At 40.8% G+C, this 23044-nt stretch overlaps 1 protein-coding gene across 5 annotated transcripts in view; it reads left to right on the top strand.

The window, feature by feature from the left end:
- The window catches only part of LOC135198011 (UDP-sugar transporter UST74c-like), a 229551-nt gene that overhangs the window by 139954 nt on the left and 66553 nt on the right, over positions 1-23044 (top strand). For all 5 annotated transcript variants that reach the window (XM_064225354.1, XM_064225355.1, XM_064225353.1 and 2 more), the window contains one exon: positions 16349-16578. In XM_064225354.1, the coding sequence (XP_064081424.1) occupies positions 16349-16578 (230 nt within the window). The remainder of the gene's footprint in view (positions 1-16348; positions 16579-23044) is intronic.

The raw sequence follows: 23044 nt of genomic DNA, 5'->3' as shown, positions 1-23044 counted from the left end.
GACGCCAAGATCAAGTGGTCAAGGGTAAGGCTCAAAGGAAACCCAGACGTTTCCAGCCTTACCAGAAGAAACAGCCACGCTTTACTCAGCCGGTTCCAGCTGTCCCGTTGGTGCAAGCAGCCCAACCTTCTACCTCCAAGGCTCAGTCGCAGCCAATTTATGTCATTTCCCCCCAGCCTCAACCCTCCACCTCTTACGCTCTCTCTCCAGCCTTCAATCAAGTCTTCGAGGGTCAAGCTTCCCAGAAGTATGACCGCTCGAGTAAGGGAGGCAGAGGTAAGCGATCCTTTTGTGGGAGAGGATCGGGAGAGTCCTTTAATAGAGGAAAGCATTTCAGGGGAGGCCGAGGAGGCTACCAACATCAATGAGGACTTTCAGGTAGGAGGGACTGTTTCACTTATTCCGCCACCGGTGGAAATTTCAGCAAGTGGGCGCAGAGGCATTGTGTCCAAAAAAAGGCTTGGGTTTGGTAGTTGGGTAACGGACCCGGCCCCCAATCCAGAACCTTTCCTCCGCCAACTTCCATTCCAAAGAATTGACGGAGTATGCGGAGGACCTCCTTCAGAAAGGAGCTATAGCGAGAGTCAACAGATTAAAATTTCAAGGACGCTTGTTCAGCGTTCCAAAGAAAGGCTCACAAAAAAGAAGGGTAATCTTAGACTTGTCCCGCTTAAACTTAGCCCCATTTCGCTGCGACAAGTTCAAGATGCTCACGATCTCGCAGGTACGGACCTTACTTCCCCGTGGGGCCGTCACCACCTCTATCGATCTTACAGACGCTTACTATCATATCCCTATTGCAAGACACTTCCGTCCGTATCTGGGCTTCAAGATAGGAGACCAGACATTCTCCTTCAAGGTAGTTCCTTTCGGGCTCAACGTAGCACCCAGGGTGTTCACGAAGTTGGCGGAAGTAGTAGTTCAACAACTAAGATCGCAAGGGGTTATGGTAGTAGCGTATCTCGACGATTGGTTGATCTGGGCTCCAACAGTCGAGGAATGCCACATAGCAACACTGAAGGTGATTCAGTTCCTGGAATATCTAGGCTTCAAGATAAACAGGACCAAGTCAAGACTCACTCCAGAGTCAAACTTTCAGTGGCTGGGCATCCAATGGAATCTATCCTCCCATACTCTGTCGATTCCATCAGCCAAGGGGAAAGAAATAGCGAAGTCAGTAAAGCAATTTCTGAGTCACAAACTTGCGTCAAGAAGAACTCAGGAAAGGATCCTGGGTTCACTCCAGTTTGCATCAGTGACAAACATCTTGATGAAAGCCAAACTGAAAGACCTAACCAGAATCTGGCGCTCACGAGCAAATGTCAGGTCCAGGACAAATTATCCTCAGTCCCTCAGATTCTACGGAATCGACTCCGCCCGTGGGCGAAAGTCAAGAACTTATCGATATCAGTGCCCCTTCAGTTTCCTCCTCCGGGGATTACCATCCACACAGACGCTTCATTAAGCGGTTGGGGAGGATATTCCCAGTTCAAAAAAGTTCAGGGAACTTGGTCACCTCAGTTCCGTCAGTTCCATATAAACGTACTGGAAGCAATGGCAGTGTTCTTGACTCTAAAAAGGTTACGTCCGCCAAAGTACTCCCACATAAAGCTAGTCTTGGACAGCGCAGTGGTAGTACATTGTATAAACAGGGGAGGCTCCAAATCACGTCATCTAAATCATGTCATGGTAGCCATCTTCTCCCTGGCGGACAAGTTCAGTTGGCACCTCTCCTCCACCCATATAGCTGGAGTGAGAAACGTCATAGCAGATGCTCTATCCCGATCAGTACCTCTAGAGTCGGAATGGTCACTGGACAACAGTTCGTTCCAATGGATTCTTCAGAGAGTTCCAGGCCTACAAGTGGATCTCTTCGCATCCCAAGCGAACCACAAACTCCCATGTTATGTGGCCCCCAACCTGGACCCTCTGGCCTATGCCACGGACGCCTGGCCCTAGACTGGAACAACTGGGAGAAGATTTATGTCTTTCCTCCAGTGAATCTTCTCATGAAGGTACTGAACAAACTCAGGACATTCAAGGGTCAAGTGGCTCTAGTAGCCCCAGACTGGCCGAAGAGCAATTGTACCCTCTAATTCTGGAACTGGGTCTTCGCCCTCTTCGGATTCCCAGTCCCAGGCTCTCCCAGTCAGTACAAACGAAGACTGTGTTCGCACTCCTCAGGAATTCTAAAAACCCTAAATTATGGGGATTTATGAAGTTTGCAGCGAAAAGGGATGCGAATATTGACCCTCAAAACATTCTCAATCTTGAATCCGATAAAAGAGATTCAACTTTGAGACAGTATGATGCTGCTGTCAAAAAGTTAGCAAACTTCCTGAGAGAATCAGATATTAGAATCATGACAATCAACTCAGCTATATCCTTTTTCAGATCTTTATTTGAAAAAGGCTTGCTTAGCAGCTAGCACCATTACGACAAACAAGTCAGCCTTGAAAAAGATTTTTCAATTTGGTTTCGACATAGACTTGACAGACTCCTACTTCTCGTCTATTCCCAAGGCTTGTGCTAGACTTAGACCTTCTGTAAGGCCTACGTCAGTATCATGGTTCTTAAATGATGTTCTAAAGCTGGCTTCAGAAACTGATAATGACACATGTTCATTTATAATGCTCTTAAGAAAAACTCTATTTTTATTAAGCTTGGCCTCAGGAGCTAGAATTTCAGAACTGTCGGCATTATCCAGAGACCCGGATCATATTCAATTTCTTCCCACAGGGGAAGTACTACTTTCTCCGGAACGTAGTTTTATAGCAAAGAATGAAGATCCTTTGATGAGGTGGGAACCATGGAAGGTAGTACCCCTTCCACAAGATATATCTCTTTGCCCAGTATCGACTTACGAGCCTTTCTGTCTAGGACCTCCTCATCCTCATCGGGTCCTCTCTTTAAGAGAGAAAAAGGTGGTACTTTATCTATTAAAGGCATCAGGCAGCAGATCCTGTACTTTATTAAACAAGCCAATCCTGACTCTTTTCCAAAAGCACATGATGTCAAGGCAGTAGCCACCTCAATTAACTATTTCCAACATATGAACTTCGATGAGTTGAAAAAATATACTGGATGGAAATCGCCGACAGTATTTAAACGTCATTACTTAAAGTCCTTGGAAGCTCTGAAATTTTCAGCAGTTGCGGCGGGTAACATAGTTTCCCCCGATTCTGCCTAATCTTTAGTAGAAGATCCAGTCCTCCTTTCTACCTGTCTCACCCAATAGTTCGTCTATGCCTGCCTTGTTCATCTACGGTTACCTTGTGTCTTAGCTGCTTTTATGATGATATGTGGGTGTCCCTTATTTTTTTGCTAGGGACACTCACAATTGATTGTATATATTGATCTCTTTGATGTGATCCCCTTATTTTTATGCTAGGGGATACATCTTATTTACAATGATTACGGGTTTTGTATATTAAGTCATATACATTCCTTCATATATTATATTATTATTATTGAAGTTTGTTCTGTTCAAGTTATTGTCATAATTGCTTTAGAGTTCTTGGTACATATCGATACACAGATACTACTATTAAACATATATCCCATGGAAACCCTGTATATATGCAATTTACGTTAATTTAAGAAATATTATTAGCATTAAGTTTAATTTAAGCAATATTTCTAATTTTGTATCATTGTGTATATGTATCTTTATTAGCAATTATATTCTTTTATTTTATTTTATCTTTTATTTGAGACCTCTTTTTGTTTTGTTGATTTTTCTTTACAATCTTGTGCTATTTCTCTGGTACGATTTCGCGCAGCGACACGAGCTGAGCCCAGAAAAGGGATTTTGACGTAAGGAAAAATCTATTTCTGGGCGATTGGCTCGTGTCGCCAGCGAAATATCCTTTAATCTATTATTTCTAGGGTAAATGTACTAACACATACCAGAGAATAAATAAATAAAGAAAAAGGTCAGTACAACTGACTCGCTCACCCTCCAAGAGGGTGTCGGTATGAACACTATGGCGAGTGAGACCACTACCACGAGCCGATTGCCAACAGAAATCTCCCACTACAAAATCCCCACAAGAGGAGAGCCGACCCACAGAGTGGGCAGCAACTACTACTACTCCATCCCATGCTGCCGACTGCTGCGCCTCTGGTGGCCATCCTGAAGTTAGCAGACAATCTTGAGCGAAGGGATGGGTAGGGCGGGATTTCGCTGGCGACACGAGCCAATCGCCCAGAAATAGATTTTTCCTTACGTCAAAATCCCTTTTTTAGTACCCACCCACCTCCCCTCAGGAGACAGTGGAGATAGAAATCTGATAGAAAATGGGAATGGTTCCTGATACCCGCCTCCCAGCGGCGGGAATGGGTACTAACCACCCAACTCCCACTACGTGTGTCGTAAGTTTTAGAAATTCTGTCGGACTTCAGAGAATACAGTATATATATCTGCCAGGTAAGTATGAACAAACTTTATTGTATCTTAACAATATCATTTTGGTTTTTTGCACCTCATGACTCTGTTGGCCCTGGTGTCCATCAAAACCCTGTTCAACCAAATGCTCTCTCTGCAACTGATTTGGGTACTGAATGTTTGGCTGCTGACCTTCAACATTAACTGAAGTGCCTTGATTATACGTGCACTACACACATTGACGATCCCGAAAACGAATACCGGGTGCGCACTAATGCTGGTACCGAGTGGTCGAGCCACGCCACCACGTTTACATAGTAGATGCATGATGGGAGGGACGCTGGCCAATAGGAGAGAAGGATTTCATGGCCGCGACTAGCATCAGGAACCAATGGGAGAGCAGGAGGATGGTGGCGAGTCTACTAGTATACTAAGATGGCGGCGCGCTGCGAGATTTTCAAAATTGTTATCCGGGCGAATCTCAAACTTTTCAGAAACTTTTCATATCTTGAAAACTTTTCGTATGTAGAGCCGTTAAATTTTTCGTATTGGCTTTCGTATATCGAGTTTTTCGTAAGTTGAGCCTTTCATATCTCGAGGTACTACTGTATTGGAAGCAGAGAAAGCAGAGCTATGGATCTTAGAAGTCTTCAGAGAGGGATCCTAATTCCTTTCCTGCAAGAACCTTCCCTTTTGTCAACTTCCATTCGGTTGATAGCCCACTGTGTAGGCTCGGGGAGTTTTTTGTCACCCCTCTTGGCCGAGGTAGACCTGATGATCTAAGAGGAGGCAATAGCAGTAATGAAAGATACCTCTTCGGTGCAATTTTACTACTGCCTTTTTGTCATCCCCAAGTCATCCAGGGGTTAGAGACTTGTGCTGTTTGCCCATTTAAGGAATCCATGTCTTTTTCCTTTGTGGCCATACCATCCCTGTTGCATGTACATCAGATTCCTTGCTATAATCCGATCGATTAAACCTCCCCCTCTCACGCCCTTCATCACAATCAAAGAGGAACTATATATGTTCCGACCATCTCCAAGTTACGTAGTCTGCTTATCCCATTTTTGACCTCCATGAACCTGCTCGGTTGTGGGTGGATCCTACAGGATACTCCCTGAACTATCTGCTCAGACAACCTCACCTCAAGAGATCTTCTGAGGTAGTCTGATTTTCACGAGACGCACTCCAGACTGTACAGAGGATTATCAATCGAGGTCTTTCCTTACGTATTGCGGAGACCTTTACAAGTCTTGTAAGTGAATATTCTTACACCATCTTCCAGACCAGGTGATCAACTTTCCGAAACTAGTTTCTCAAGACATCCATGTCCCTTTTGCAACAGAGACAATTCATTTACATCCCTTTCTTTTCATTTAAGGGGGCCGGCCGGAACCCCTATATATGGTGGTATAGGGCAAAAAATGCAGTCATGAAAAAATTCATGGAGCTTCATATGGCAATTGAGAATACGTATACGAAATATTTAGTCAAAATTCCTCTTACTTTCGTAGTTACAGGGTAATTAGTAAACATAACTCAATAAGCCTAAAACATTCATCCGTACAAGAAAATGCAATATTTCTTCTGTTATCGTAAATTTTGATAATTATTGGCAAAGAAATTGTGAGAAATGGCATCTGTAGAGATTCCGTGGCTCGCAGAAGCGTCTGAAGCGAATATCTGGTTCAATCATGAATCAGTTGGACCATAGACGTCAAGTAGATTACACGTTCGAGTTTCACCTCGTGACATTCGCTTGCTTGTACGTATGTTTATGTATGTTTCGGCAAGAAGTTCATCATGCCAATGAGGAAAAGACAAGGAAAACATCTCGCTAACATACAGACAAAGAAAAATCGCTCAAGTAATTATTATTACAGAATATCATAATATACGCGTAGTTAGTGAAGAGAGAGGGGAGGGTTGTCTAGTAACGGCCCCCTTCTTGCCTGACAGCACACGTCACACTGTGCTCAAGGCTACGATCTTTGAGCAAAGAGATCTTCATTTATGATAAATAACATAGTTTTGGTTTTTTAATACCCAAAATGGAATATGAAATTCATAATAATCATGATTTATTAAATTGTCTTTGTAAAAAGAGAGTACACCTTCGAGTTTCACCTTTGACATTCTCTTGCATTTACGTTTGTTTATCTTTGTTTCGGCAAGAATGTCATCATGCCAAAGAGGAAAATACAAGGAAAACATCTCGCTAACATACAGAAGAAAATTCACTGTAATAAGCCGAGTTAGTGAAGGGGAGAGAGGGGGTTACGTAGGAAGGAGTGCCCCATCTTGCCTCAAGCAGTGCCCCAGGCTACGATATATGAGCAAAGGGATCATCATTTATGATTAAATTATGATAAATAAAATAGTTTTGGTTTATTAATACACAAAAAACAAATATACATTCATCATAATCATTATTTATTAACATTGTCTTTATAGAAATACGAAGGAAAACTTTGAACGCCCTAACTCAAAACTATACTTATTGACCTTCAAAATCTATCTCCTCACTTAGTTTTGAAGCTATAACATTGGAATTTGGTATATAACTCAGAAAGACATTATAGAACAATCAAATAGAGCCCTTTTTTCCAATTTTTGTTGCGTCTTTTTTTTTATAAATTTTTTTCTCGTGATTTATAGGGTTTATTTTTTTACCATATTGAAAAATTCATATCTAGCAAAAAAATTACTTTTAGAAAAAAAAAACTATTTGATTGGAGGCCGACATCAGGTCTATATATGGTAGTAATCCCAGGTCTTAATATTAAATATCAAGGGAGGAGATAGAATTTGAAAAGTGGTTATTTTCGGGATAAATTGCCCTGGCGTCACAAAACCGAAGGTCAGAGGCGAAAATCATATGCGGTTTGGAGATGTCCCAAGTCACCTTACCTTATTAAGTGGTATGAATGTCAAAGTCCTGTCGTTAAAGAACGGCATTAGCCGGCCGGCCCCCTTAAAGCTCTTAACATGCCCAAGGAAGGAAAAAGAACATAATTTGCTCATCTCCCCTGGAATTTTAGTCAGGACAGGGACCGGCTCAAGACCTGGATCCTTGTAAGGACAGGGACTGGCCCAAGACCTGGATCCTTGTAAGGACAGGGACTGGCCCAAGATCTGGATCTGTGTAAGGACTGGGACTGGCCCAAGACCTTGGTCCATGTCTTTCAGAGGTGCCAGACTCCACATGAGGTCATTGCTAGTCTAGCACCTTGTTTTCTTGGTGTCAACAACAGCCTGGCACTAGTTTTTGTTATGACGACACTAGCGCTTGCTCTGAGCGACTAATAGCACTCACTGGCTGAGGAGAATAGATTTTACATTGCATTTGAGTGTTTAGGTTCAAAGGGCGTCCAGAAACTTGTTTTAGCAAGAGGTAGTCCCTTCTGATAGGAACTCTTAACGACAACAACAGTCTTGTGCAAGCTTGTTTTATGAGAGCCTGAAATGCTTTCTGGCAGGAGGAAGAATAGAGCTCTCTGCCTGGCTAGATGATCTGGTAGTTCCTAGAAACCAGAATCCAGTGCTAACAGCTTTTCTATTTCTAATTTATTACATGACTATGTTTTAGAGTAGAATATGTTCATGTATCCCACCTTCTGTCTATGTGGGAATCAGCTGTGTAATTACTGGGTAAGTTAATTAAAAATTGTTTTTATAATAAAACTTAGTTTTAATTATACTTACCCAGGAATTACATGATCAGAGCCTTCCCTCCTCTCTGCTTATGGACATAAGCATAAATGGAATGAGCTAGTCTGCTGTGTTGTTCCTAACCCTCTCACTAGGGAGTGAGACTGGTGTCACCTACACAATATCTGTGTCGCCACTGGGAAATTTGAATTTAAACTGCTGCAAATAAGTGAAACTAATAGCAGTGTAACTACATACTGGGTGAGTATGATTAAAACTTTGTTTTATTATAAAAACATCATATTTGAAGAGGGGTCAATGATTAAACTTGCCGGTTGTCCCACACCTATAGCATTTACTCTAATGGACTTTATCTTCGGAGTCACTCAGAGAGACCATACTAACCAGATGATGTGGTGCCTTCTGCCAAGAAGTCAATAGTGATGTTCTGATATTCCAGAATTAACCTCCAGATAAGTCATCTTGAGACCTTCCACCTGCATGAAGATATCTATGGCCAGGCAGCATGAATATCCCAAATAAGTATCTCCTTGGTTCCTTAGGTAGGCCAGAGGGTTGTTGTGTTGTCTGAAATAACTCTTATATTTCATTTTTCTAGTGAGGTCAAGAAAGCTTTAAGGTTACAGAAAATGGCCTTTATTTCTAAGGAATTCATGTGCCTCTAACCCTCTTACGCCGATTGGACGTATTATACGTCAAGATAAATTGTCTGTCGGGTGCCAATTGGAAGTATCGTACGTCGACATAGAAAAGTTTTTTTAAAAATTCGTGGAAAAATACTTATAGGCCTACCAGCCGAAAACTTTTGAATCACGCGCCTTGGGTGATGCTGGAAGTTCACAGATCAAGGTGTTGTTTAGAAGCCCGAAATCCTTCCTTCTCGAATCAGCCAGCATCAGCGACGCGTCGTCCAAGAGCGATCTTTTGCCGCAATCGTGTTTTGCCGAACTTGTGGGAGAGTTTGAATATTTGTGGTGGTACAGGACGTTCATAGAGATGTCTCAACGACATATGGAACAGGAAAGGCGCATTTTACCCGTCGGAAGGGATCGTGTGAGACATAATTTGGACTTGGATGCTGGCGAGGGACCCAGCACCCATGATGACCTCGCGCCTCAACGCCGTTCTGTGTGGCCACGTGTGGATGAAAGTGCTCTAGGATCACAACGTGTGTCTCGTGTGCCTTTAGTAACCCCTAGGAAGCATCAGGGTGTCTTTAGGGGCATTCGTAGGCATTTGGGAGGCCTCCAACCAAGGGACATTGATGCCATCTAGTGATGAGGACATCACTCTTGATGTCAGTGATGATGAATATTTGCCCCCAATGTCCGTTCGAGGCTCACATCCCAAAAGTGAGCTCGAATTTAGTGGTTTTAGTGCCTATGAGGGGGAATCTGAGGGGGAGGATGAGGATATAGGGTCTAATTTTGTCGCTGATGACGATACAGAAAGCGAGGGCCTAAGTGAGGGAGATGGGCCAGTGGGGGAGTTTTGTGTGCGAAATCGTGCCCGCGCCCCGCACACGGGCACGCACGTAGAAGGTCGTAGCGTCGCGCCAGCCAAGGTGAAGGTCGGTCGTCCGAGAGCGACGAGGGGTGGACGGAGGACCCCACCCCACCTAACATGCACCCATTCACGACAACACCTGGGCTCACCGTACCTGTGTCTCTCACTGCTCTGGGGTTCATTCAGCTGTTCCTTACACGGGAATTGCTGGAGTACCTGGTAGCAGAGACGGCGGACTACGCTCGGTACTGCCGTGATGAACTTCGCACGACATTGTCGTATCGCTGGCGGGGCTGCAACCTCACCGACATGGCGCATTTTGTGGGGCCCCACATTTATTTTGCATTGATACCTGCTGCCAACGTCAAGCAATATTGGAGGCGGAATTTTTTTTAAGTACGCCCAATGTGCCCCGCGTTATGCCCCATGATACTTTCCTGGCGTTGGACAGGTATTTCAACGCCTTCAACCGAAGGGCCATACCCCGGAATAACTCCGATCGCCTCATCTTAGTCCGCCCAGTGTTGGAATACATTCGTGAACGGTGCAAAATTCTCGTGGTTCCTGGAAAGAACCTTTCTTTGGATGAGGGGATGATGCCTTACAAAGAACGTCTAAGCATTAAAGTGTATAATTCCAAGAAGCCGAAGAAATATGGAGTGAAATTCTTTTTTATTACGGAGTCCAACACTGGATACGTCGTGGACTTCATAGTGTATTCCGGGGTCTTCTCCACGATGTGTGACACTGTTTTCAGGCTTGTGGATTGTCTCCGTAACCAGGGATACCACCTGTTCATGTATAATTATTATAACTCCGTATCCCTGGCCCAGGAACTGTATGAAGCAGGTATTCACGTCAGTGGTACCCTTTGGTTGGTGCGTGGGGCCCCGAATGTCCTCAAGAGGTTCGCTAGCCATCCGCAACATCTGGCAAGAGGAGAGAGAGAGTGGCAGCAGAAGGGAGCTGTCTTCGTCATCTGTTGGAAGGGGGCCCGACTCGTCCCCATGATTACGACGAGTCATGAACCCATCCAAGAGGAGGTCGTACAGCGGAAGAAGACACGTCGACAGGGCCGAGTTGTGTATGAGGAGTTTCGTGCCGAGCGGCCTACCGTCATTGGGCACTACAATAGGCACATGGGAGGAGTTGATCTCTCTGATCAACTCATCCAGTACTATCCCTTCCCCAGGAGAACCAGGAGGTGAACCCAGAAGCTCCTCAAATACATTCTTCAGTTGGCCCTCCAAAATGCCTACATACTGTACTGTGGGTACTACAGTCACGGTCTCCGGAGGTTGACCCACTTACAGTTCCTCGAGGCAGCTGGGAATGCCCTCATCCACTTTAATCCTGATGAGTGGCCTTCCATGACTGCCCCCTGCCCCGAGCTGCAGATCTGCCCCTAGAGGAAAGGGCAGAACTTAGAAGGGCCAACTTCAGTCGTCCTGCTGCTGCCGACGCCCCCCTGCTGCCGGCCCCGCCCGCATCTCTTCTCGTCGGATAGTGGACCCTGTGTGTTGGCTGCAGCCAGGGGATCATACACTGGCGCTCCTAGAAGGGCGCAGGCAGAAACGGTGCCGGGTGTGCCATATGAATGGTGGAAGGAGAGAGACCCGGTTCTTCTGTCGCACCTGCAAAATAGCTCTTTGCAGGTTCAGGGAGTGTGACCGTAAGTACCATAATGCGGTCTTCTATTGGCGTGTATCTGATCAACTGACAGCGGAGGGCACACGGGACCGCGTGTCCCATCAGCAGTAAGGGTGCGCGTCTCCCTCCACCTGTACCTCGTCATGTCGAGAGGAAAAAAATGCAAGACTTCAATAGAGGAGGGAGAAAACAAGAATAGTACGAAGAGTCAGGATTACGAGTGAGTATTCTGCCTTTATTTTATATTTATTTTTATATTTATTACATACAAGTTTTTATATATCCGTATCTTTGATGCATGATATGTTATTTCATTTTATACAAAAAGAAAAGTTTCACCTGCATTCCTTTTATTTATGTATTCGTACCAGAATTGAAAAATGTAATAAATATATATATATATATATATATATATATATATATATATATATATATATATATATATTATATATATATATATATATTGGGGTAATTTTTGGGTAAGCAAAATACATAACAGTCTAGTAATATTCAATCATTTATCTTCATTTTTCAATGAATCGGAAGTCTCTAACACAATATTTAGATTTATGGTGAATTTTTGAAAAAAACTTTTTCCTTCCCTCCGCGGGCTGATTCTCCGCAGCAAATCTCTGAAATGCGTACGTTGCATTCTCGTAATATTTGCTCCCTTTCATATTAGACGTTATATAGAGTTTTATATATGAAAATGTGCACAATTTCATGTAGAATACAACAAAAAATATTTGAAGGTTGTAGCTTTTCTCATTTTTGAAATAATTGCATATAAATCACGATAAATAGAAAAAAAAAACTACGTTTGGTCAATTTTGACTCAACTGAAATGGTCGAAAAACGCAATTGTAAGCAAACTCTTACAGTCTAGTAATATTCAGTCATTTATCTTCATTTTGAAACAAATTGGAAGTCTCTAGCACAATATTTAGATATATGGTGAATTTTTGAAAAAATCTTATTCCTTCCCTCTGCGCGCCGATTCTCTGCCGCAAATCTCCGAAGTGCGTATGTCGCATTGTTGTAATATTTGCTCCATTTCATATTAGGCGTTCTATTCAGTTTTATATATGAAAATGTGCACAATTTCATGTAGAATACAACAAAAAATATTTAAAGGTTGTAGCTTTTCTCATTTTTGAAATAATTTTATATAAATCACGATAAATAGAAAAAAAACTATGTTCGGTCAACTTTGACTCTACTGAAATGGTCAAAAAACGCAATTGTAAGCAAAAACTCTTACAGTCTAGTAATATTCAGTCATTTATCTTCATTTTGAAACAAATTCGAAGTCTCTAGCACAATATTTAGATTTATGGTGAGTTTTTGAAAAAACTTTCCTTCCCTCTGCGAGCCGATTCTCCGCCTCAAATCTCCGAAATTCGTACGTCGCATTCTCGTAATATTTGCTCCCTTTCATATTAGGCGTTTCATAGAGTTTTATATATGAAAATGTGCGCAATTTCATGTAGAATACAACAAAAAATATTTGAAGGTTGTAGTTTTTTCATTTTCGAAATAATTGCATATAAATCACGAAAAATAGAAAAAAACTATATTTGGTCAACTTTGACTCAACCGAAATGGTCGGAAAACGCAATTGTAAGCAAAAACGCCTACAGTCTAGTATTATTCAGTTATTTATCTTCATTTGGAAACAAATTGCAAGTCTCTAGCACAATATTTACATTTATGGTGAATTAAAAGAAAAAAAACTTTTTCTTCCCTCCGCTCGCCGATTCTCCGCCGCAAATCTCCCAAATGTAAGGCGTTTCATAGAGTTTTATATTTGAAAATGTGCACAATTTCATGTAAAATACAACAAAAAATATTTGAAGGTTGTAGCTTTTCTCATTTTTGAAATATTTGCATATAAAAAAATATATAAAAATTTTGACATTCGGTCAACTTTAACTCGTCCAAAATGGTAAAAAACTGTAATTGTAAGCTAAAACTCTTACAGTCTAGTAATATTCAATCATTTATCTTCATTTTGAAACAAATTGGAAGTCTCTAGAACAATATTTAGATTTATGGAAAATTTTTGAAAAAAACATTTTTTTACGTCCTCGTGTTACGAATTCATGCATCATTTTGTGATAATATTTTCTCTGTGTTGCTTCGATCGTTTTACAATGTGTTATATACCAAAATTATTGCAATTTAGTGTACAATACAATGAAAAAAAATTAACTCGTTAGCTTTAACCGTTTTGCTCACAGCGCGATTTGAATACAATTATATATGAAATTTTGTTTTTGCGCTATCATATATCGCATTACATATTTATATATGATAATGATATTTTTTTCATTTCTGATGGTTGCATACTAAACTTCAGGCAATGACAAAAAAAAGGAGCCAAAAATGAACTCTTAATCCTGAAAACTAAGCGGGCTGTGATTTTTTGAAAAAAATATTTTTTCTGCTTCGGCACTCACTCCAAGACCCCCCCCGCATACGGGAGACAATTTTTATTATACCCCTTTGACTTAAGAGGGCTAATATACTGCTGTTATCCAAAAGTCTCTCTCTGGACATGAACTAGAGAACCTCTAGATCAGTGGTTTACAACCTTTTTGAAACCGCAACCCCTTATGAGCAACTCGGTATGACCGATAACCCCCTTTAAAATTTTTGAGCCAATAATATCCATAGGGTTGCCATATTTTAATCAACCAAAAGTACAAAAGAAACCTATATTCACTATGAAAGGTCCCAAACCTATCCATCTACATGTTTTTATTTATTCCTCCTTGCAAATCTGATAGGCATTTTTTGCCTCTTGACTGGTCACAAGTTTGTCTAAAAACACAATTTATTTTGCCATTCATTTCTGCTTCCAAATCTGATAGGCTTTTTGTTCTGACAGGTCCAAAGTCTGTCTGCAAACAGATTTTTTGCTGTTAATTTGCCATATGTACATGTTCCCGCTGAACATTGGAACTGTTGGGTGACTGATGATCTCACGACCCCAAGAAAAAAGGCTGGCGACCTGCATTTTGGAAACCTCTGCTCTAGATCCTCTGGAACTAGTGGGACTCCCACCTCAAATTCTGGTACTTTCTTGACAGATAGTCACTGTAACAGAGATGTTGTCCAGCATGGACATTGACTTTCAAGATCACATTCAATGGGCTTGTAGAGATCAAATCCTGAATATGCTGAAGGGGGCCAGCTTCCTCAGGAAGATTAGATGCCCCATCCTGTCCTCTGATAGCCTCATTTTCTTTTCTTTTAATGTAGATGTTTGTGCCCAGTTACGTCATCTCTGTAGAAAGGGTCAGTTCCAATTTCGGCAGTTTGACAGGGAGGCTCAGGCAAAGACAAATGGCCATTAAGGTTACTGGCTTTTGAGTTATTCTCAGTAGCTTCTTTGCTCTTTTTTAGAAAAGCCAGGGTGGTTGTGTTGTAAGTCATTACACCTATATTTCATCCTTCCATTGAAGTTAAGAAAGCCTGAGGGCTGCAGAAAATGTCCTATATTTTTAGGGAATATATATCCCTCTAACATTCTGCAGTTATCCACAGGTCCCTTCTTGAACATCTGGAGTGTCAACTCCCCGTCCTTGATTAGAGATATCTGTAAACTAGAATCCCCTGGAATTCACAGTCCCCCTACCGCAAATTCTGCTTTTGTCTTCATCAGTTGATATCTGCTTTCAGCTCCTTTTTGACTGGGACAGGAACATTGTCTGTGGCATGGACACAGCTTTCGACTCACTTAAGGTGAAGTTAGGGAGATCAAATCTTGAATATTCTGAAGAGGACCAGCTCTCCTGGGAGACCAGATGTCCTATTGCTGCATGCCAATTCTTTGCCATCAGGGTCACAGTATTTGAGAGTAGCTGGAAGGTGGACTCGGTGAATCCTGCTCTCGAGTAGTATCCTCACTCTCCTCTGAAACGTGAATGTTTGTGCCTAGTTATGCTATCTCTGTAGAAAGGATCGTGTCCAATATTGGTGGTTTGACATAAGTACATGGCCAGTAAGGTCACCAGGTTCTCTGTATTCTCAGTAGGTAAAGACTAGGACACGTTTGCTGCAGCTGCCAAGATGCTGCTTTGGAATTGAAGATGGCTAGATGGGGATGGGGTTCAACGCTGTAGTTGTTTGGATCATAAACAGTTGGATCTGGTCAAGATAGACTAGAATTATGTCTGTACCATGAGAACAATCTGTTGGTGAATCCACTCCATGACACAACATCCATGGCATTGTGAGGAAGTTGCACCCATAGAGGAAGCAGCACTGGGACATGGGAACATGATGGCAGTAGTAGTAGCATTATAGTACACTGAGCTGCATGAAGCTATATTCTCTGAGAGCCAACTCCCCATACCTCATGCATCCTTCTTGGGCAGTAAGGGCATGGCCCTTATTACATTGTCCAGTGAAAACAGCTCTCCTTTGTCAAGGGAGGGGTACATGGAGACAACAGTGTTCTATTACATATTGAAGAGTTTGATATAACATCATCTGGGAGTTTGGGGCAAGGCATATAATAGGATCTCATCTGTATGAATTGGAACCACTGGTCTACATCCCAACTCTCACCCATTTTTGTGTGATGAACACTGATATTTTTGACAGCATAGACTCAAAAGTAAGGGCTTTTGCACAGGAAGATGTTAAGGGCCTCCATGTCGTACCTAACAGCCCCTGATATAAGTACTGTACTTTGGTATAATGAAAATTGGCTGGACAACATATGGAATTGAAATTAGCTCTGGGATATCTTGAACATTCAATAGAGGGGTCTTTGTTATATATCAGATTTTGCCACCTACCAGAAGGCCAGACCCTTGAAACTTCTGATTATTTGTGGGTTTACTGCACTGATATCTGGCAAATGAAGTTACCAAGGTATTCTGTGTTCTATTTAATGGTACTGTACCGCAAATAGCCTAGTTTTTTCAAAATTTTAATTAATGGGGACTGGTTATAGCCTTAAGGCAAGAGTAAGCGTTCCTGGAGAGAGAAATTTCCATATCTGATATAAGGTACAATGTCATTTTAAAGAATGCTATATTTGATCTTGTGTCTTGGCATTATTAATTGAAGTGTAGTTTATCAAATGTCATTAATGCTGTTTCTCTTCTTTATTTTTTACAGGGAATGGATTTTGAGGGTTGGAATGATGCTTGGTTTGTCGTACAATTCCTGATGTCTTGTATAATGGGATTCATACTGATGTTTTCTGTCATGCTTTGCACGCAATACAATTCAGCCCTCACAACTACTATAATTGGCTGTCTAAAGAATATACTTGTTACTTATCTAGGGATGATCATCGGTGGAGATTATGTGTTCTCAGTATACAACTTCTTAGGCTTAAATATCAGGTGAGTGCAAAAGTGTTTTTGTAGCTTTCATAGATGTGTAAGTATATACATGTGCCTTTGGTAAGACATGCATGTGTATTGATAAAATTTTTATACACTGTTGTCACAGTCTGCTCATTCTGTGGCATTAATATGTTACCAGGTGCCACTTAAAATTTTCAGTGCATAATTTAGACCTGTATATGATAAGCCTATACCTAAAAGCAGTTATTTTTATTTTGAGTAAATTTAAGGTAGTATAGGTGTATGTTAGCGATTGTACACCAAGGAAGAATGATTTTCAGATATATTTATGTTCAAGTGCAAATTTGATTTGTAGATTCTATACTGTTGTCAAGTTTTACCAAGAACAGGAAAATCTGTTTTTTGAAATTTATATTAGGTCATCTTTGATGATCATTAATTCTGCTATTCCTATTAAAGGCATTATTGAGGCAGGCTTCCCCTCATTTTAGAGGCTCCATATTTGTTGTTGACTACAGTGTCTTCTACTAGCTATGATTTACTTCATTATTTACCTAAGTTGGCCAGTATATTATGCAAATAGGCTAAGAAGGCATTATTTACGTAAGTTGGTTATTTCTAAACATTTATGTTAAACATTCTGTTTTTTAAACAAAATTTTCGAGAAAATTTTGTATCGCTTGTCGAACAAATGCTCATACGTACTTCGAACGGACCTATTAATTTGCTTATAGTATACTTGTATTCACTGGCCTACTGTGTCTTACAAGAAAAACTATACATTAACATGTTTTTCATATACAGTTTATAGTTTAATGATAACCATATTCGACAAAATAAACAAAAGAATAAATCATTTCAATACTATAAAATTTAGCATAAAGATATACGTAGTGACGTCACACGCAGTTGAAATGAGACTGAACGAGTGAGCATTGATAATGTTTAGGAGAGAAGAGGGAGTTAAAATATTACTGTTTGTATGTAAAAGCAATAACAATTCACATGAAAAAAGGAATTTTGCTATAAATTTAACATAATGATAAAATATGAAAACAAATGCAATAAAGGGAAAAAACAAGTCTTAATTGAGCTAGTGTTGGGTCGCCAAGTGAGACTATAGATTAACCATATGCACCTAAATAGTAAATGAAAGAACAAAGCTTTTCACAATCAAATTTAGCATAAATGATTAACAAAATCATTCGTCATTGGGGTGATGCACAGCTAACTTGAGATAGTAGAGGGTAAGTTATTATGTGTCATGATGTTTTTGAGAGAAGAGAGTTAAATCTTTACTATAACATATACATAAAAGCAGTACCAGGTCACATAAAAAATAGAATGTTATTTCACCATAAATTTGACATTAAGATAAAACATGAAAACAATCAAATGCAAAAAAAAAAAAATAAAGAATCTTACTTGAGCTGTCAGTGTTCGGTGCACTGAGTGAGACAATAGAGAAGAAAGGACTTACCTGCTGGATTAGGATGATTATTTCCCTGTTTCTTTCGCTTACGCTTGATTTGCCCAAATCACTTCTTTTTGTTACGGTAAAATACCTATCTAGTGACAATTGCTTCTGCGTGCCTTCAGTTGTTTGTTTAAATGACTTCCTTGTGAAAAGTTATTCAATCTCTCTTTCCTTTTCTTGCATTCTTTACTTTATTACTTATTTGTTTGCAAAATGCTCATATTTATTTTAGATTCTGCTGTTTGCCAATAGTAAGCTGATGTATTGTGGCATGATTAATATCTTTCATGCACTTAAGATCCAAGTGTAAACATGTCAACAACAATCATACATGCTGATTACACACTCTCTCTCTCTCTCTCTCTCTCTCTCTCTCTCTCTCTCTCTCTCTCTCTCTCTCTCTCTCTCTCTCATCTCTCTCTCTCTCTCTCTCTCTGAAACAGTCGGACACGCACACTATCAATTCCTTTGATTATCCTCGTAAAATGTGAATAAAATTAGTTTTGTTATCAGCCTTTGCTTACAGCAACCATCTTGTTTTCCTCAAAGGGTTCCTGTATCTCCTTCCTCTGCGCCATTTTCACCAAACAGTTTGTAAATCGTATACGGAAACAAAAATTTTACTTCATGTAACGTACTATTTTATTACTTTACACTCTTAATTTAACTTTTAAACACATAATACATAAGAGAAAAGATGTGAAAAGCGGGACTTTTTGGGTTGGCTGGAACAAATTATCCTGATTCCCTTTATTTCTTATGGGGCTATTTGTTTCACATTTCAAACAAATCATATTTCAAACAGCTTTCTGGAATGGATTAAGTTCAAAGTCTGAGGTATACTTATATGGCAATGTATTAGTTTCCATGTACGGCAGCCTAATTCAAATTTTGCTGGTAGCACTTCGATTGCTCAATGTAGGTATACATTGCCATCCTTCAACGGCAATATACTAGAAATGACTTAGCTAATCATTTCATTCTGTTTTCTGCCGCACTTGACTAAACATCGAATGTATACAGGAGCTTGTTCTTCTTTTCTGGTTTTATCACTAGATTTCGGTAGTGTTTCACAACTACCAGAATGCATTCATAGCCTTCGAGCAGGATGAGTCATGTCTTTTGTTTATTTAATTCAGATTATCATCAAGCTGGACATTTGTATTTGCCAGGAATAGTTCTTGATTGTAACACCATTCAATTAAGCCAAATACTTTCGCATATCTGTTTCATTTAACTTTTTTTTACTCTTACGTTTTTTTTTTTTTTTTTTTTTTTTTTTATACAGAATTTCAACTTCATCACCACTTTCAACATTCTGTTTTTCATCACTTGGTTCTTCCTTTTTGCTTTCAACTTTCTGTTTTTTATCACTTGGTTCTTCCTTTTTGCTTACTCTTGCTAATGCTGAAGGCCTCTTTAAAAAATAACGATCCAAGGAAGATTGCTTCTGCCTACTTTTTGCAATGTTCCTGAAACGACTCGGCAAGCCTCATCGAACTGCGCAAGCATACGACCTGTGTAAGCCTTTTCGGGGTGTCTTTTTTTCAACAAACGATTGCACTTTATGAAAAGCAGAAAGAACATCCTTAATTTCTGCCATTGTCATAGGGTCGTCCTCCTCCTCCTCGCCGCTGCTAGAGAACTCCTTTTGAACAACGTTATGTTGCATGGCCTCCAACTCTTCAGGTCATCCGTCATAAGCTCCTCTTGGTGCTCCTCGAGAAGGTCGTTGATGTTGTCCTCGTCGACGACCAGCCCCATGGACTTGCCAAGTGCAACGATCTCGTCAAGATCTGGTTGCAAAACAGTTTCAGGATCGTCAACTGTTTCTGAATCTGCAGCACCAGCTTCGCCCACTTCGAATCCCTCGAAGTCTTGGGCGGATACGGCATCAGGCCAGAGTTTCCTCCACGAGGAATTCAAGGTTCGCCTCGAAACCTCCTGCCAAGCTTGGTCAATGAGTCGGATGCATAGGACAACATCGAAATGCTCCTTCCAAAATTCACGCAAGGTGAGGTTTGTGGTATCGGTGATGTCGAAACATCTCTTGAATAGATGTTTCGTATACAGCTTCTTAAAGTTTGATATCACTTGCTGATCCATGGGCTGGAGGAGAGGGGTGGTGTTAGGCAGAAGATAAAGAACCTTGATGAAGGAATACTCCGCTAGGATATCTTCCTCGAGGCCAGGAGGGTGGGCAGGGGCATTGTCCAATACCAGCAGACATTTCAGAGGGAGTGGCTTCTCTTCCAAGAATTTCTTCACTGTCGGGCCAAAACACAGATTTACCCACTCCGTGAACAAAAGCCTCGTTACCCAGGCTTTTGCATTAGCCCTCTACATCACTGGAAGCTTCTCCTTAAGCACTTTGTGGGCCTTGAAGGCTCGAGGAGTCTCGGAATGATAGACCAGTAGGGGCTTCACCTTGCAATCCCCACTGGCGTTCGAACAAAGTGCGAGCGTAAACTTGACTTTCATAGGCTTATGCCCGGGTAGCTTCTTCTCTTCCTCCATGATGTACGTCTGACAAGGCATTTTTTTCCAAAAAAGGCCTGTTTCATCACAGTTGAAGACTTACTGAGAACTGTAGCCTTCCTTGGTCATCATCTCATCGAACGTCTTTTTAAAGGCTTCGGCCGCTTTCTTGTCCGAGCTGGCAGCCTCCCCATGCTGCATCACCGAATGGATGCCAGTCCGTTTACGGAATTTCTCGAACCACCCATGCGAAGCCTTGAAGTCTGGGGTTGGAGTTGATGTCTCTTCTCCTCCGTTGTCTTCGGCCTGGGCAATCAAATCGCCGAAAATAGCGCTGGCCTTGTGGGAGATTGCCGCCTCCGTTATCGTATCGCCAGCGATTTCTTTGTCTTTTATCCAGACAAGAAGAAGCCTTTCCATCTCATCGTGCACGTGGCTCCTCTTGCTGGACAAAATAGTGACGCCCTTGGAAGGTGTAGCTGCTTTGATGACATCCTTCTGCTTAAGGTTGGTGCCTATTGTCGACGGATTTTGGCCGTATTCCTTGGCGATCACACTCAATCGCATACCAGCTTCATACTTCTTGATAATCTCCATCTTCATCTCCAAAGAGAGCATCCTCTTCTATCTGTGAATTTCAACTTTCTTGGGACCCATGACTATGTATATACTGTACGTAATTTACGTATAAGTAGAATAAAGTTCTCACACAACACGATAAAGTACATATACTGCAACGAAATCATTAACGAATTTACGTTAATAAACTAAATCGTTAGAACGAACGAATACCATGTGCATACGATAACGATGCTGGGACGAGTGGCCGAGGCACGCTGCTACGTAGTAGATGCATGATGGGAAGGATGCTGACCAATAGGAGAGAAGGATCTCATGGCAGTGACTAGCATCAGGAACCAATGGGAGAGCAGGAGGATGGTGGCGAGTCTACTCAGTTGGCGGCGCGCAAGTTACAAAATTGTTATCGGTGGTCCGGGCGAATCTCAACTTTACAGCAACAACCTTTCGTATCTTGAGCAATTTTCGTATGTAGAGCCGTAAAATTTTTCGTATTAGATTTCGTATCTCGAGTTTTTCGTAAGTTGAGCCTTTCGTATCTCGAGGTACCACTGTATTAATATTTTAAAATTAGTAAATCATTTTTGTATCATAAAAATGTATTTAGGCATGAAAATAACATCGAAATACACTAATTATTGATTAGTTATCGTAGGAAAATCCCACGAATAGACGAATTTTCCACAATTAATGGTGGATATGGCCCAGAGAGAAATTCGCGAATTCGGAGAACACGAATACGGGGGGTCCACTGTACATACATCTGAATATATGAAATGCTATTTCATATATCAGGCGTCTAAGGAGAGAGGGGCTTATATGCCCGAAAAATGAAAAAAACATGAAACATTGCTCTAGTCATGCTCTTTCTAATGGTATGACTTATAAGCCCCTGCACCAATATCTACAAGAGCTATTCTAGGTTGAAAACCAATGTTTTTTTCATCTGAAAGGTTATGGCCAAAATTGGCTCGCACGGTTAATTAGAAAGGGACTTATGCGACTCGACTCTGTAAAAGGATACAGAAATACACGCATTGGCCTTCTTGACGGCCAATCAGGATGCCCGACTTATGCTCGCTTTGGCAGAGTAGAGTAATACCCACCAATCAGTGGCTTCGTATCTTCATACTTTTAAAGTACTTCCAATACCACGTGAATGTTTACAGGTCGCTTATGTATTGCACTAGTGTTTTTCACTGATTTTTACGTAAATTCAGCGCCCCAGTTGTTGTGAGCAAGATGAATTTGCAGGGGATGGCGATGATGAGGTGCAGGAGAACCTTTTTGACTACAAAGTCATATCAGTAGGGGAAAGGGGGGGGGGAACCGTTTGGAGCAGATGCAAGATATTTGGGAGGAGAGTGTTATTATTATTAATTATTTTGTTTTATTGCCATTTCATTAATGTTTTTGTCCTTGTTCATTCAATTTACAGTCTTATTTTTTTCTAATGCTTATTCATTGCTCTAGAGTAAGATTGTGTTTGTTGTTTTTGTGTTTGCTTGCATATATGCAATTATTATTATCTTTTTCCAACATTATTTTGCATTTAATTTTATAACATTGTTTTTTTCATTGTACTGAGTAATGTTGCATACTATGAAAATGCTGTTTGCCTGTGCTCCCGTAAGGCAAATTAGGGAATTCTTAGGGTTAGGTTATTAAAATGGAACAACGTAACAATAAAAAAATTACCTTTATTGTTATTCTTTTTTACTTAAACTAAAACTGTAATTCCTTCCATTTTGCTATTTTGCGTATGATTTTACGAGGGCTTGTGCACCTCCAATACATATTAGGGACTTCTGAAGGTTGAGGGATTAAAATGAAACAACGTAACAAGAAAAAATGTCTTTATTTTTATTATTTTTTTTCTCGTAAATTCCTTCCACTTTGCTATTGTGCGTATGTTTTGACGCGTGCTTGCTAATCTGGAATACAATTTTAGGACTTTGGGGGTAGTGG

The sequence above is a fragment of the Macrobrachium nipponense genome, chromosome 21, assembly GCF_015104395.2.
Source record: "Macrobrachium nipponense isolate FS-2020 chromosome 21, ASM1510439v2, whole genome shotgun sequence".
NCBI lineage: Eukaryota > Metazoa > Arthropoda > Malacostraca > Decapoda > Palaemonidae > Macrobrachium > Macrobrachium nipponense.
Note: the sequence above shows the minus strand (reverse complement) of the source record. Positions and strands in the feature narration are given on the sequence as shown.